Genomic DNA, 16416 nt, shown 5'->3' on the forward strand with positions numbered 1-16416 from the left:
GATTCGCCACGAGATCACTTTTAACAGCGGGGAGAGAGGTGCCCATCCTGCTGTGTTTCGGTCATCTCCGCCACTTACCGGAGCCAATCCAAAAGCTTTCACCTCAGAGGCACTGTGCCGAGTGAGGGAATGATGGCCCACACTCGACTCAATGACGTTGGATGATGGAAGCGGCATCAAACGTCACTTCCGCTCAACGGCCTTAAAGGGACAATTTTGTTTTATTGAAAAAAAAAATTACATTTTTCTTTTTTTTTTTTAATTACTGCATTTAAGTGTAAATGTAAGATCTGAGGTCTCATTGACCCCATATCTCATATTAAAGAGGTCCTGTCATTCTATTAAGGGATGTTTATTGTTTACATTCCTTGTAATAAGAATAAAAGTGATCCAAAAATGTGTTTTTAAAAGATACAGTGTAAAAATAAAAAGTAAAATAAATAAGAAAAAATATGTAAAGAGCCCCTTCCTGCCGAGCTCGCGCGCAGAAGCGAACGCATACATAAGTCACTCCCACATAAGTAAACAGTGTTCAAGCCACACATGTGAGGTATCGGCGCGATCGTTAGAGTGAGAGCAATAATTATAGCAAAAGACCTTCTCTGTAATTCAAAACTGGTAACCTGTAGAAATTTTTAAACGTCGCCTATGGAGATTTTTAAGGGTCAAAGTTTGTTGCCATTCCACAAACGAGCGCAATTTTAAAGCATGACATGTTGGGTATCAATTTACTCGGCGTAACATTATCTTTCACAATATAAAAAAAATTGGGCTAACTTTACTGTTTTCTTATTTTTAAATTAAAAAAGTGTATTTTTTCCCATAAAAAATGCGTTTGTAAAACCGCTCCGCAAATACGATGTGACAGAAAGTATTGCACGACCGTCATTTCTATTCTCTTTTTATTCTGTTAGAAAATATATATATATAATTTTTGGGGATTCTAAGTAATTTTCTAGCAAAAAAACAGATTTTAATTTGTAAACAGCAAGTTTGAAAAATAAGCCTGGTCTTTAAGTGGTTAACAGCTTTCTGGCAGGATCAACAGGTATGTTTTTATTTTTGCAGGAAAAGTTCTTAGCCTGAAAAAAAAGAAAATGAAAGTAGCCATGACAGCTACGTGAACAAACAAGAAGGGACTTATGAACCAAGATACTTTGCTTAATTCAATATGGATGTTAACAGACAGCTACGGACTGTTGTGCTGATTTGGTCTCAGGTTTAGCATAGACATCCTATAACACTTTGAACTTCAGCTGCCCACAACAAAGATGGCCGCTGTGAAATCCTATCACAACGTGCACTGAGCACCCTCCACCCGGCCGAGCGGTGACGTGTTTCCGGCTCGGTCCTGTACACCGGGCAGTGTGGTGTAGAGATGACTCGCTGGGCTCGTCCCGGACATGTGAACGCTCCAAGTCGGAACCGCAAGCTGTGTGCGGCCACCCCCTGGGAAGAGCTGAGGAAGGCCGGCCAGGAGAGGTCAGCCCAGACGTCCAGGAAGAAGAAGGAGGGAAAGTATGTCAACCAGGATGTCAATGGCTTCAACGCTCTGCACAAGGAGCAGCGCCGGGAGGACCGGAGACTGAAGAGACAGACCAACAAGACGAACAAGATGGTGAGCAGAGTGGCCGGGGGGGGGGGGGTGTAGGAGCCCGTGGTGCCCCCTTCTGCAGGATGATCGCCTCTGTCTGTGTATGATGTGTGTGTGCCATCTGTGGCTCACTTTGTATGTGATACCAGCACAGTCTGGGGGGGCTGTACAGTGGAGTCCCAGCAACCCCTCCCTTCCTTAACTACTTCAATACCAGACACTTACACCCCCTTCCTGCCCAGGTCAATTTTCAGCTTTCAGCGCTGTTGCTGTTTAAATGATAATTGCGCGGTCATGTTACACTGTACCCAAACAGAATTTTTATCTTTTTCTTCCCACAAATAGAGCTTTCTTTTGGTGGTATTTGATCACCTATGCGTTTTTTATTTTTTGCTAAACAAATAAAAACCTAAACTTTTGGGGGGGAAAAAGTTTTTCTTTTGTTTCTGTTATAAATTTTTTAAAATAAGTCAATTTTTTTCTCCTTCACTGATGGGCATTGATAGGTGGCACTGATGGGTACTTATGGGTGGCACTGATAGGCGGAACTGATAGATGACATTGATAGGCATCACAGATGGCACTGGCAGGCATTGGGCATGGGCACTAAATGGCATCTGCCTGGGCCCTGGCATTTCCCTGGTGGTCTAGGGTGGCATACCTGGTGGTCCTGGGTGGGCATCAGAGGGGGGGGGGGGCTGCGCTGATAAACATTCAGCACAGACAGACCTCCCCCCGTCAGGAGAGCAGCTGATCGGCTCTCCTCTACTTGCGCCTGTCAGACACGAGTGAGGAAAAGCCGATCAACGGCTCTTCCTGTTTACATGGTGATCAGCGGTGATTGGACACGGTGCAATGAGTAAGCACTCGTTATGAGTGTGAAACGCATCAGATGATATCTGTACGCTTCTGCTGATATCTGTACGCTTCTGCTGTAACGTCTTGTACTTTTTATGATCCAGTTCTTCATCAATAAAGGCACCTGTTACTTTGTTCGGTGTGCGGCTATCCAGATCACTTTGCTCATTTCTGCTCTACGCAGCATCAGCCAGCACCTGGGGCTCTTCTCCTTCTGAAGGATCTCAATTTGTTTATTCACTCATCTGATCAGACCTACCTGAGCGGTGGAACATTCTCTGCTTCTCTGCTTCGTTTGAATTTCTGGATTTAAACTTGGCAGACTGCCCGGTTTTTTCTTTTGACAGCTGAGTAAGCAGAGAAGTCTCTACACTTGTTACATGAAAGAATTGGGAAACTCTGCAATAGAGATCGTGAAGGGGGTTGAATTCTATTTTATTACAATATAAACAATTCTATTAGAATATGTTTACAGAACATGATACAACAATAAAGCACTATATACTAGAGCTGGGCGATTTTCTCAAAAAAAAAAAAAAAAACGCATGATTTGAAACGAGTTTTGTTTTTTTGGGTTTTTTTTTTTTTTTTTTTAACCGTGCCGGTCCTGAGGAGCTGCGGGCAGGAGTTTTTAGGCGAGGCCGCGGCGTTGACCTAGTCCGCAGTGTCCGGCCTCGCGGACTAGGCCGAAGCCGCGGCCTCGCCTAAAAACTCCTGCCCGCAGCTCCTCAGGACCGGCACGGTTAAAAAAAAAAAAAAAAATCTAAACCGATTTTGCTTAAATTTTGAATTGATTTGACCTCTCAACTCTATTCAAGATTTAAATCGATTTTTTTCCCCAGCCCTACTATATACCAATTAAAATTGTTTAGGTGAACAAGATCTCAATTATATTTAATACACTCGCTCACCTATAATCCGCAGTTGCAGCGAAGAAGGCATAAATAACCCCCTTATTACTTACATCCATACATAGGACGTGGTGATCCATACTGAATTTTTCATTTGGACCCCTGAATACATGCTCATATATAGTATATATAGTGAAGTAAATTGCGGCAAGGATGTGGAATTCTCTTCCACAGGCGGTGGTCTCAGTGGGGGGCATTGATAGTTTTAAGAAACTATTAGATAAGCACCTGAATGACCACAACATACAGAGATATACAATGTAATACTGACATATAATCACACACATAGGTTGGACTTTATGGACTTGTGTCTTTTTTTCAACCTCACCTACTATGATTGTTTCAAGTTTCCTTATGGGCAGTTTTTATATCTTTTATTTATTCCCCTCCATTGCAGCTGTATTCAGTTTTTTTTAATTTATTTTTATTTTACTTTACTTTCTCCACTGGAATGCTTTTTTTGCCCTGAGAGGACAATAAGGCCACAGGAGGCAGGATCCAAGAGGGTACCATGCAGCTGGAGGAGAAATCGGAGCATTCCTCTTCACAGCTCTGGCAGATACATGTCCTGCTCTGATTTGGGAGAGTCTATTCACACTGACAATGCAGAATAATCTCCTCATTAGGCCTCTTGCAAACTGCAGCTTGAAAAAGCGCAGTATAGCTTATTTTTTTTACTGAGCTAAAATACAGCCTATTAATTGTAATGTGCCTATGCACACAGGTGCGTAAACAAGTGTGTATTCTTCGGTAAAAAAAAAAATATTAATCTGCATTTTTGGTCTGTAATTTACGCCGAATGCACACACATTTGCGTGCAATCGAACACATTTGTGCATAAATGTCCATTAACATATTGTGAACGCGAGAATAAGTTTGCGCGCAAAAATGCGGGAAAGCATATGCGCAAAAATACGTGCAAATTCATACCAAAAAAGAAACGGCTGAAAAAAATAGATGCCCGAACAGCAGTAGTATTGTGTGCAAGAGGCCTTAAAGTGATACTAAATTCTCGTTTTTTTTTTTTTTTGTGTTTAAAAATAACAAAGATGGCATACCTTACCTGCTCTGTGCAGTGCTTTTGCACAGAGCAGCCCAGATCTTCCTTTTCTTGGGTACCTTTTTTTCTGGCATTTGTTGCTTACAAGTTGAAATCGGTATTTTTTGCTAAAAAAAAAAAAATACTTGGAACCCCCAAACATATATATATATATATATATATATATATATATATATATATATATATAGATAGATAGATAGATAGATAGATAGATAGATATCTAATTAGCAGAGACCCTAGAGAATAAAATGGTGGACGTTGCAATGTTTTATGTCACATTGTATTCACGCAGTGTTTTTTAAAACGCAATTTTTCCCATTTCCGTCTTTCAGGACAGCACCATAGAGAGACCTTGGCTCCTCCCCTTCTGAGGAAACACCGCCTTCAACTTAAAGCTTTAAACCTCACCGCTCTCCCCCGGCCCCTCAGTTCTGGTGTTTCCTCCGGTGGGGAGACATCGCAAGAACCAGGGCCGCACAGCTAGGGAGGCTGAGGCTAATTGCAGGCTGACCAAAGGGGGCGCTCTCTCTCTGGCTCTCTCCTGCTCATTTTTTCTAAGAAAGCTGCAGTCTAAGGGGCTAGGGTGGCTGAGTACCTTTTAGAAGACTGCACATCACGCTCCCCCAGCTTCTCTTAGTGAAGTTGTAAGCTGGGGGGGTCCGTTTTCTTTCTTGCCTAGCAGTGGCATAGGCGGAGGCACAGAAGACCGCCCTGCACTTGCAGCCAGCGTGGGAGCTCTGAGCGCTGGGTCGGAGGACGGGTGACGTCATTTCCGGCGGAGGTCGGTGTTTCCGTCTGACCCGTGACTTCCGGTTCCGGTCGCGGTGTTGAAAACGGACCGCGCGTTCGGCTGGTGCTGCCTCTGACCTGCTGTGGGGACAGCACACAGGGGCTTGGATCACCACTGCACTCTAAGGAGATGTCGGAAGCAGAGGCTTCAAGAACCGCTCCAGGAGAATCCTGCACCAGCCACTCTAAGGTAAGAGGAACCCTGGGGTGGTGTTCCCTTACCGCTTCCTGTAAAGCTCCACAGGTGTAGAACTCCCCCTGGTGGTGAAGGGGGGGAAAGGGTTGTGACTGGGTCCCTGGTGATGGTTGGTCCCGGGAAGTGCACCCCTGGTGGCCCTCCGTGGTAGTGCTGGTGAAAGTTTGCTGATTGCTCCCTACTTTTAACTTGTTTTCCAGGGCAAAGCTACAGAGAAAAGCAAGTCGCCCCACAGTGCCAAGAAGAAATGCCCCTCATGTAAAATCACAATGGGGGAATCTTGGTCTAAACCCCTTTGCAGGGATTGTATAGAGGGGCTAGTAAGGGAGCAATCTGGAGAACAGTCTTCAGATTTAGCAGCATCCGTGAAAGAACTTTCCAATACGGTGCAGACTTTTAAAACATTATTTGCCAGTCTTCAGTTGCCACAGCCGCAGGTTGTTTCTCCACCAGCACAGCAGAGTGTTCCTCAATCCTTAATGGATGCTCCCTCGGGAAGTGGAGAGAATCCAGGAGGTGCCAGATTCGAGGTTGAGGAAGAGCCTGATAGCGGGTCCTCAGATCCCCAGGGGGAATCAGAGGGAGAGGAGGTGGAAGGGGAATCCACAAGATCCTCTCGCTACAAGCTTTCCCTGGAGGAGGTGGAGGAGCTCCTAGGAGCCATTCATACCACCCTAGGAATCCAGGAGGAAAGGAAAAAACTTTCACTCCATGACCAGATGTACAAGGGACTAGGGGAACATAAAAGGAAGGTGTTCCCGGTCCATGAGGTCTTAGTCGACGCCATCAAAAAGGAGTGGCAAGACCCCGAAAGGAAGCCTTTCCTTTCAAAGGCACTTAAGCGTAGGTTCCCCTTTGCAGAAGAGGAGGCGCTGGTATGGAACAAATTGCCTAAGCTAGACGCAGCCTTTTCGCAGGTCTCCAGGCACACTGACTTGGCCTTTGAGGACATGGGGGCACTCCCAGATCCCATGGATAAAAGGATAGATTCCCTCCTGAAAAAATCCTGGGACTCTTCCATAGGGAACCTCAAACCTGCCATGGCGTCCACGGTGGTGGCACGAAACATGGAGTATTGGCTAACGCAAATTAAGGCGCATATAGAGGCGGGTACGCCTAAGGAAACAATCCTTTCGTCTTTTCCCATGCTCCTTAAAGGAATAGCTTACCTGGCAGATGCGTCAGCTGAATCGGTGCGTATGTCTGCAAGATCAGCCGCATTGTCCAATTCGGCAAGAAGAGCCCTATGGCTTAAAACATGGCAGGGAGATACCGCATCCAAGGTTAAACTCTGCGGCATTCCTCTCACGGGGGACTTGCTTTTCGGGCCAGGTCTGGAAGCTGTATTGGATAGAACGGCTGACAGAAAAAAGGCATTTCCTTTTAAAAGAAAACCGGCAGAGACTAAAAGAAAGTCTCGGCCGTGGAAGAAGTTGGACCCCCCAAAATCTGATCAACAGAAAAAGGGGTGGGGACAAAAAGGGAAGGGGCGTGGGGGGGCTATTTTTCGCCCTCCTGAACAGCCCAAAAAGACAAAGTGACAGAATAACGGTGGGAGGAAGACTGGGGGCCTTCCTTCCACAGTGGGAGATGATCACCTCCAACAATTTTATTTTGGAAGTCATAAGAAGAGGGTACAGGTTGGAGTTTGCAGAACCTCCACCATGCAGACTCCTCGTAACCACGCTTCCGAAATGTGCAGAGAGGTCAGCGGCTCTCCTTTCCTCCCTCCAGGAGTTGGAGGAACAGGAGGTGGTAGTTCGAGTGCCAGAAGGAGAGACGGGCAGAGGCTTTTACTCCCACATTTTTGTGGTGCGCAAACCCTCGGGGAAGTTCAGGCTCATCCTGAACCTGAAGCCTCTGAACGTCTCTCTCACCTACAGGAGGTTCCGAATGGACTCAATCTATTCGGTAAAGACACTTCTTCCTCCAAACTGCTTTATGGCATCGATAGACTTGAGGGATGCCTACCTGCACATTCCCATTGCAGATCAGTGTCAAAGGTTCCTCAGGCTGGCAATAAATACCAGAGAAGGGACCTTTCACTGGCAGTTCAGGGCCCTTCCCTTCGGACTATCCTCTTCCCCCCGCATCTTCACCAAAGTCATGGTAGAAGTCTTGGCTTTCCTACGGATCAGGGGCATTTCAGTGATCGCTTATTTAGACGATCTACTACTTTTTGCCCCTTCCGCGGAACAACTGTCGCAGGACCTGCAGTTGACAAGGAACATCTTAGAGGGTCTAGGTTGGCTCTTAAATCTGGAGAAGTCCAATCTGACTCCTTCGCAAAAAGTAATCTTTTTAGGTTACCTGTTGGACTCAACAAAACAAAAGGTCTTCCTGCCTATGGAGAAAATCCAGAAGGTAGACAGGGCAATGTCGTTACTCCAGGGCAGCCAACAAATATCAGTAAGAAAGGCTATGTCAGCCTTGGGGTTACTGACGGCAGCACTTCCAGCAGTCCAGTGGGCAGGATTACACTTTCGCCCCTTGCAACTATTTATCCTGAGCATTTGGGACCACAGTCAGGAATCTTTGGATTCCCTGATAACTGTACCGGACCAGGTCAAGAGATCCCTATGGTGGTGGCGGAAAGAAGCCAATCTCTCTCAGGGTCTGGAATGGGTTCTGCCGGTGTCCAGATGCGTCACGACCGATGCGAGTGGCATGGGTTGGGGGGCGCATATGGGGGACCGGGTGGCTCAGGGAGGCTGGCGGAAGGAGGACGCAGGAAGATCCTCCAACTGGAGGGAGCTGAAGGCAGTAGCCTTGGCACTCAAAACTTTTCAAAAGGAACTTCAGGGACAGCATGTGAGAGTCCGGTCGGACAACTCCTCAGCTGTAGCCTACATAAACAGGCAGGGGGGTACCAGGAGCAGACCTCTGTGGACCCTGGTAGAAAGCATTCTCAGATGGGCCGAATTAAACGTCCTATCCCTCTCGGCAGTGCATCTGAAGGGAGATCAAAATCTGGGATTACCTCAGCAGGAAACGGCTGAGGGAAGGCGACTGGGTTCTGAATCAGGGGGTTTTCGAAGCAATATCCCAGAAATGGGGAAGGCCATGCATAGACCTCTTTGCCTCGAGAGAAAACAGGAAGGTGCATCTCTTCTTCTCCCTAAACAGGTGGGATGGAACTCTAGGGATAGACGCACTGGCTCAGAGTTGGGCTTTCGATAGGTGTTATGCCTTCCCCCCACCTGTACTAATCCCAGCCGTCCTAAGAAAATTCCAACTGGAAAACACAACTCTCATTCTTATTGCGCCACATTGGCCCAGGAGGCCTTGGTTCTCCATCCTGAGAAGTCTGGCAGCGGAACCCCCCTGGCTTTTGCCAGTTCAGGAGAATCTCCTTTCCCAGGGGCCAATCTGTTGTCCCCAGGTGGGGAGATGGAGCCTCGCGGCTTGGCTACTGAGGAAGAACTGTTGAAGAACAGAGGTTTCTCAGATAGCTTGGTAAAGACCCTCCTTAACTGCAGGGAAAAAAGAAACCCAGGTCATCTACCAAAAAACATGGAGGCGTTTTAATAGCTGGTGTACAGAAACTTCTTTTGATACTCACAGCTCTATAGCGGTCTTAGAGTTCCTGCAGGCAGGGGCGGACAAGGGGTTAGCCCTTGGCACCCTGAAAGGACAGGTTTCTGCTTTGAGTGTGTTTCTGGAGAAACAACTAGGGTCATTAGATTTTTTAAAGCATTGAGTAGGCAGAGACCTCTGAAGGTCCCCCCCTTCCCAATGTGGGATCTTTCCTTGGTCCTACAAGCACTTACAGGGGAACCCTTTGAGCCATTGGAGACGTGTACACTAAAATGGATTAGCCTCAAAACGGTGTTTTTGGTGGCAATCACTACGGCAAGAAGAGTAAGTGAACTCGAGGCCCTCTCCATTAGGGCCCCCTTTTTTCAGGTATTCCCGGACAGGGTAATTTTTAAGGCCGATCCGGCCTTCTTACCGAAAGTAGCCTCGGTTTTTCATAGAGGCCAGGAAATTGTTTTGCCCACCTTTTGTTTGAATCCTGTGAGGGAACAGGAACATAGGTTTCATAAACTAGATGTAAGAAGGTGTGTCCTGCAATACTTGGAGGATACAAAACCATTTAGAAAATCTGATTCCTTTTTTGTGTTATTTTCAGGAACCAGGAAGGGAGGCAAAGCCTCGAGGCGCACTTTAGCTAGGTGGCTAAGGTTAGCTATCAGTCAGGCTTATATAATTAGCGGGTTAGAAGCCCCTAAGGGTATCAGGGCACACTCCACAAGGGCAGTGGCGACCTCTCAGGCCGAGTGGGCTGGTGCGTCTCCGGAGCAGATCTGTAGAGCGGCAACGTGGTCTAGATTCGACACGTTCGTGAAACACTACAGATTGGACCTTCTGTCAGCAAAAGACCAGGCTTTTGGGCGTAAGGTTCTGCAGGCAGTAGTCCCACCCTAAGGTAAGGTGCTCGCTCATCCTCTCTATGGTGCTGTCCTGAAAGACGGAAATGGGAAAATCGGAGTTACTTACCGGTAACGTCCTTTTCCAGGAGTCTTTCAGGACAGCACAGTTACCCACCCTACTGTAGGGATATTCGTGAAGGAGTTCATCGCAGAAGAACGTCAGGTAAGATCAAAGTTATTATGACGTGTTCTTGTGTCTCCCCAGCTAACCGGAGGTCCTCTTGAAGAACTGAGGGGCCGGGGGAGAGCGGTGAGGTTTAAAGCTTTAAGTTGAAGGCGGTGTTTCCTCAGAAGGGGAGGAGCCAAGGTCTCTCTATGGTGCTGTCCTGAAAGACTCCTGGAAAAGGACGTTACCGGTAAGTAACTCCGATTTTTGTGAAAAAGTACACTTCAATGAAAAAAAAAAAAATGAAACAGTAAAATTAGCAAAATTTTTTTGGTATATTGTGAAAGATGATGTTACGCTGCGAGAATTGTGATCTTTATTCTAAGCAAAAAAAAAATTGTGATTCTCATTTTATCCAGAATCGTGCAGCTCTAGTATATAGCGAAGCAAAAAGCTGAGATTTGCTCATCAGTATCGGCACTGTTTAGTCTGCTTGGACTGCACACTTTTCTGGCAGTGAGAGTGTCATGCAGCTAATGGCTATATGAGTGGCCCAATTTTTTACATGCTTGGGGAATGGATTTCATTTTAAGAAGCCCTTTTAGGGAACAATTCAATTATTTTATTACATTGGACTAAAGCACAGCGCATATTGGATAGCTAACCGATCAGGTCCACCTGTCTGTTTTTCAGGCAGACCTGAACAACTCATTGTTCTTCTTTGGAGTGGCTAATGTCTACGCTGACACCCACTGGCATCCGATCCGTTGCGCTAAAAACAAACGGATAGGGATCTGTTCCCCATCCGTCCGGTGAATTGGATTGGATGACCGTCTGATAGAAACGGACAGGTGGTCTGTTTCTATCCAACCGAACCTATCATCCACCTGCTCAGAGGGGATCAGTGGAGAGATCCTCTGCTGAGCAGGTGGATCCACTTGACAGATTCCACTCCATCTGAAAGGGGCCACAGATTGGGGCCAATTTATCAAAAATGTAGTAAAGAAAACCGGAGCACAGTTGAGATGTTTATCATGGCAAAAATAAGATGTCTTCATTAGTCTGCATTATGGTCAAAACCTGATTGGATTCTCTTTGCAGCCAACAAGCGATCATGTGTGACATGTCCTACTTTATATTTTCCAGGTGTGTTTCCACTGTCGCAAGCCTGGCCATGGCATGGCTGACTGCTCTGAGGCTCTGAGATGTCAGGAGATGGGTACAGGAATCTGCTTTCGATGTGGATCAACAGAACATGAACTCAAGAAATGCAGAGCCAAAGTGGATCCAGCTCTTGGTACATGTGAGGGTTATTTCTTGGGAATGTCCTCTGGTTTTTAAATGAGAGCTGCCAGTGGTGTTAGTATACTTTTTTTTTAGCATTAGAATATAATCAATGACTTTACCGAGCTGATATAATGTCTTTAAATTTGAGCTGTCTATGAATGTTCTTACATATGCAGGTCATGGTTTAACTAGGAGTTGTTTGGTTACATTTAACTGGACTTTTTCTTTAATGTTGAAGCTATTTCATAGCTTATCCAAGCTGCTACTTCAGTTCTAACAAGTGTCAGCAAAATACATGCCCATCAAACAGAGGGGAGAATTATAAAATACAGAGTAATGCAGTCATCTCATTTGTAACTGGAGTGTTCGAAGAACTGAAAAGGATCTGTAACAAACTTCCCATCCCTGTGTCTTTCAGGCCCAGTGATACACTAAGATAGAAGATGGTACATCTAAAAGACTCAACAACCAAATACAAGAAGTATGGCCAAAGCATTTTTGGCTGAACTTCTTTAAACCTCAGGAATGCAGTTCGTTTTGCACTCCTGTGACCTGTTTTAAGCAGATAGCGGGCTAAAGTCTGCTGTTGGCTGACATCACTCAGCTGGTCCAGGCTCTAGATAAATCTCAACTTTTCAGTCGAGATCCATCCAGATGCCTGGACCGGCAACTGGCTCAGCCTCTCAGCAAGCCGCTGGGAGACTGAGCCGGTGGCTCCCTCACCCATCACAGCTCAACACAGTGAGCGCTGGAGGGGCAGTGCAGAATCTGCCTTTCTATTGTAATTGGATCAAGGTGTATGTGCTACCTGTGTGGAGGTAAGTGCTGGCGTATATTCCTGACATCTCATTAAAACTGAATAAGTGGCATGGATAAGCTGCATGTCTTTAATGTTATAGAACAAGTCCAATAGAATGTAACTAATTACTATTAGATTTAAAGGCTATTTACAAATAAACATGCAATACATGATGCTACCTTGACACTGTTTACGTCAGGCTGTCTCTCTTATAAGAGTCTGCATGATCCATCTGAATAGGCAGGTAGGGGGAGCTAGGGAGCTTATTCCCCTCATCCAGTCAACTGTGTGTATAATTTGAGCCCTGAAATCTGAAAAAAGGCTAAGAATAGTCAACTGAATTGTTGAAAGGTAATATCTAAAATATACATTGTAAACTTCATGAAGATAAAAGCAGTGCCTTCCAGCTATTGTTTTACTAAGTCAGAATAGTAATATTTCACTTTGAAATCTTTCAGGAGAATTCCCATATGCAAAATGCTTCATATGTGGAGAGATGGGGCACTTATCACGGTCGTGTCCAGACAATCCCAAGGGATTGTATGCCCAAGGTATGTATTTATACATACATTTACCAGTGGTTTTTTTTTTTTTTTTTTTTTTTTTTTTTTTTTTTAGAAATGTATGTGTTTCAAAAACCACAACAATGTTTTGACGCTAAAAACAGATTTGGAATGTACATTTATTGTTATTTTTGCAAAAATGTTCTCTGCATTCAATCGATTTTCGAGGGGCTACATTAAAGGAATTATGTATTGAGAGAAATATGAAAAGTGCTAATGCTGAGCTTCTTGTGAAAATGTCTTACTAGTGCAAAAGATTCAATAATTTCAATGTCAGAACTGCTGCTGTTCATGTATGCCAAATGGTCAGCCAGGTAATGTTATTTTTCGGAGAGCGCAACCTAAGAAAGTCAAAGCCGGAATATGAATAATACTTGGGGCAGCAGTTCTTTTTCTCCACTTTTAATATTCATTACCATAGATCATAACATTTTATCAATGAATAAATGCATTGCAATTCATTAAACAGCTATTGGAAACACACACAGCAGCTTTCCAGATTTCACTACAAAATGCACACTTATAAGTAATTGGACTTTCATACACCTTCTTTCTTCTTCTTCAGGGGGAAGCTGCAGGATTTGTGGCTCTGTTGAGCATTTCCAAAGAGATTGTCCAGAACATCAGACATCAGGTAATATTACAAGGAGTGCTCAGTGAATAAAGAGTTAAACATCTTTGACCACAAGGCAGAGCTGCCCCAGGTCACTTGACTTAAGGTGTTCACATCACTTTGTGACCTGGAAAGTTGCAAGACCTAACCACTATATGTTTACCTTTTGTGTTTTTTAAGATGGCTTAACCAGCACTGTTATCCTGGGTGGAGGTCATGACGTCATCTAGGTGCACGCCCTAGGGGGCGCAATCTGTCACCCGCTGTGTCCTTATACCGGGCCGACCCTGGTACCATGTGATTTGTATTTGTACAGTCCTGGCATTTTAGGGCCTCAAGAAATGAGATTGGCAGTCAGTACATCAGGATTGGTAGATTTTTCAAATCATATATATTTCTTATCGTACATCATGGGACACAGAGCCATAGTAGTTATGTAGGTTATAGGCCACCTTCAGGTGATGGACAATGGCACGCCCTAAATTAAAAAGTGCACTCCCTATATAATCCCTCCCAATGGTGGGAGTACCTCAGTTTTTTTGCCAGTGTCTAAGGTGTTGGTCATGAGTGAAATGTGATGTGCTGAGCTCCACTGGGGCTAGCCATGCAGACCGGATCCATTCAAAGTGTCTTTTTGGCCGAATTGAATGGTACCCATGCCTCGTATCCGAAGAAACGAGGTTTTGCCTGTAACGCTTCTCCTTTAGAGAGCTGAAACCCGGGATCCAGGACTTTTTGGTAGTAAGGCTATAAAGTTTTACTGGTGGAGGTGCTACTACACGTCCTGGATTGTGGGTTTCCTCCCGGATCCCCAGCTCCTGAAGGTTTAACGGAACCCACCGTGAAGGGTGAAGATTGGGTCTGTTGGTTTACCACAGAAAACCCTGCGGCGGGAAAGGTAAGTGGAGTTTTCTAAGAAATTTTTAAAAATTTTCTTATGAATGTCTCCTTTAAATCAGTAAATGTTGTCATGCCTATGTGTCACCACTGGGGGCTGTATTGAGCACTTGCGTCTTATGCTTCTCAGAGAGCTCACGTTTGTCCAGGAAACAGCAAGTTTTCTCTCCACCGGTGCAGCAAGACCGCCAGTAAGTCTGGGGGGGTTCCCTCTTCCCACCAGACGCCCCCGTGCCGGTTTTTTCTTCCCTTCTTCTCAGGGAAAGGGCGCCAAAGGTTTTTTAAAAAAAAAAACGGCACGCCGCTCGGCTGCTTCCAGGCCCCCCCCCCCCCCCTCCGCCATACCGCCTTCTTTCCGGTGGATCCTATAGGATCAGGGGCCCGTGATCACACGGGAATAACCTATTTTTTGGGGGAAAAAAAAGGGGGGGGGGGGCAGCTTAGCACGGCGTTGGCGTCCTCCAACGTCCAGTGCGGAAAGGTCTGGTTATTAAAACACCATTGTGTTATTTATGCTGCAGGAGGGACACAAGAGCAATGAGGTTGGTGACACAGGCATTCCTTTGACAAATTTTACTACTGCATCAGGCTGAGCATTAATAGCAGTGACGGAGCTGGACTATTTGCTCAAGCAGTGGATGCATTCCTTCTGGTAGTACCTCTGCTTTGTGCATCAGGCTATGGGAGAAGGGGGGTAAAAACACCTCAATAAAGGGCTCTAGAAAGACTTATTTAGTCACACGGAAGCCTAGATCCATCCCAGTAAGATGGCATCCTCCCCTGAGAGTAATATGGCTGGTCATGGTGAGCCGTCAGGAGGAGCAAGTGTTGCAGCTGCTCTTAAACACTGCAGGCCCTGTGTATATTACTAAGGAGGTTTTTTTCTTCAACCGTTTTAAGCTTGAAGTAAAAGTTTGATGCTTTAATCGCATCCCAGAGTGGGACTAAGCGTAACAGGTCCCCGTCTATTGCTCAGGACCCTCATACTGAGGAACAAGGAGCGAGGGATGGCGAATTTCTCTCTAGGACCAGGAAAAGGCTCTCCTTTTCCGAAGAACCTGATGCGAAGTATCAAGCTCGCAGGAAAGGTTGTTTACAGTCGCTCACTGAATTGGTCCTCTCCACATTTTTACTGCCAGTAAAGCAGTCAGTCACTTGCTTTGGGTTCACTAAACCCCCCCCCCCCCCCCAATCTGTTCATGCTTTTTCTATCCATTCATGGCTAAGAAAGCTTATTTATTCTGAGTGAGAGCACCCAGATAAACAGTTTTTTTTTCCTCTGAAAAAGTTCTCGATACTTTATTCTATGGAGGAAGGGTTTTTGTAAACAAAAACCTGACTTGTCCAGTAGACAATGCTCATATGCTAAAGGGTCCAACAGATAAGTTGGAGTTCCTTTTTAAAAAAAAAATAAAAAATTTCGCTCGCAGGTTCAGTAATTTAAACCTGCACTGGCGTTCAGAGTATCTCAATCCCTAAAGAACCAGTTTATAGAAGTACTCAAAGTTATTACTGATCAGCAGGCCCAGGGTTTGGCCGGCATATCAGAAGCATTCTGTTTTACAGTTGACGCTATGAAAGATTCTATTCTCCAGGCCTCATGGCTCATGCTAAGGCTGGTACATGTGCATAGAATCCTATGGTTTAAAGATGGTCAGCCGAAGCGCCATGCAAAAAGCTCTTTGCCAGTTTCCCTTTTTATGGTGAACGGTTATTTGAAGACAATCTGGATAAGTATATCTAAAGAATTTCTAATGGAAAAAGTTCCCTTTTTTCCGGTTAAGAAGTTTAAGTATTTTTCTTTTGAATATGCTGCTTCTCCACTGCCAGGGGCATCTGCCTCCAGGCAGTCACGACAGCCTCCACCATCAGGATTCAAGAGGTAAACCTCAGGGTCAGTCCCAGGGTCAAAAGAGGACCTTGGGGAGGTAACCCACAAAACCAGATACTAAAGCGCCCCCGCTCGCGTGGGGGAAAGCTTCTACAGTTTTCAAGGGTCTGGCAGGAACAATGTCAGAGTTCCCGTCTCTTCGTTTTCTCAGATCAAAACGTTCCCGTAGATCCAGTGAAAAGAAGTCTCTCTTTCTAGCTTTGGATCATCTCTTGTCTCAAAGAGTGATATCGATGGTCCCCTTGGTAGAGCAAGGATTAGGGTTTTATTCAAACCTTTTTTACGGTTCCAAAACCGTACGGGGATGTCAGACCCATTTTAGATCTCAAAGATCTAAACCGGTTTTGAATATCCGTTCTTTTAGCATGGAGTCAATCCGATCAGTAGTCTCCGTCCTACAGGGGGGAGAACTTCTGGCG

General features: G+C 45.3%; 1 protein-coding gene across 1 annotated transcript in view; it reads left to right on the forward strand.

Annotated features, from left to right (window-relative positions):
* Positions 1 to 1294: 1294 nt before the first annotated feature.
* ZCCHC9 (zinc finger CCHC-type containing 9) overlaps positions 1295 to 16416 on the forward strand; it is a 37053-nt gene continuing 21931 nt past the window's right edge. The window contains exons 1-4 of the mRNA XM_073624440.1: positions 1295 to 1618; positions 11094 to 11244; positions 12492 to 12584; positions 13162 to 13230. Of these exons, the coding sequence (XP_073480541.1) occupies positions 1379 to 1618; positions 11094 to 11244; positions 12492 to 12584; positions 13162 to 13230 (553 nt within the window). The 5' untranslated portion in view covers positions 1295 to 1378. The remainder of the gene's footprint in view (positions 1619 to 11093; positions 11245 to 12491; positions 12585 to 13161; positions 13231 to 16416) is intronic.

Source organism: Aquarana catesbeiana, linkage group LG01, assembly GCF_042186555.1.
Source record: "Aquarana catesbeiana isolate 2022-GZ linkage group LG01, ASM4218655v1, whole genome shotgun sequence".
NCBI lineage: Eukaryota > Metazoa > Chordata > Amphibia > Anura > Ranidae > Aquarana > Aquarana catesbeiana.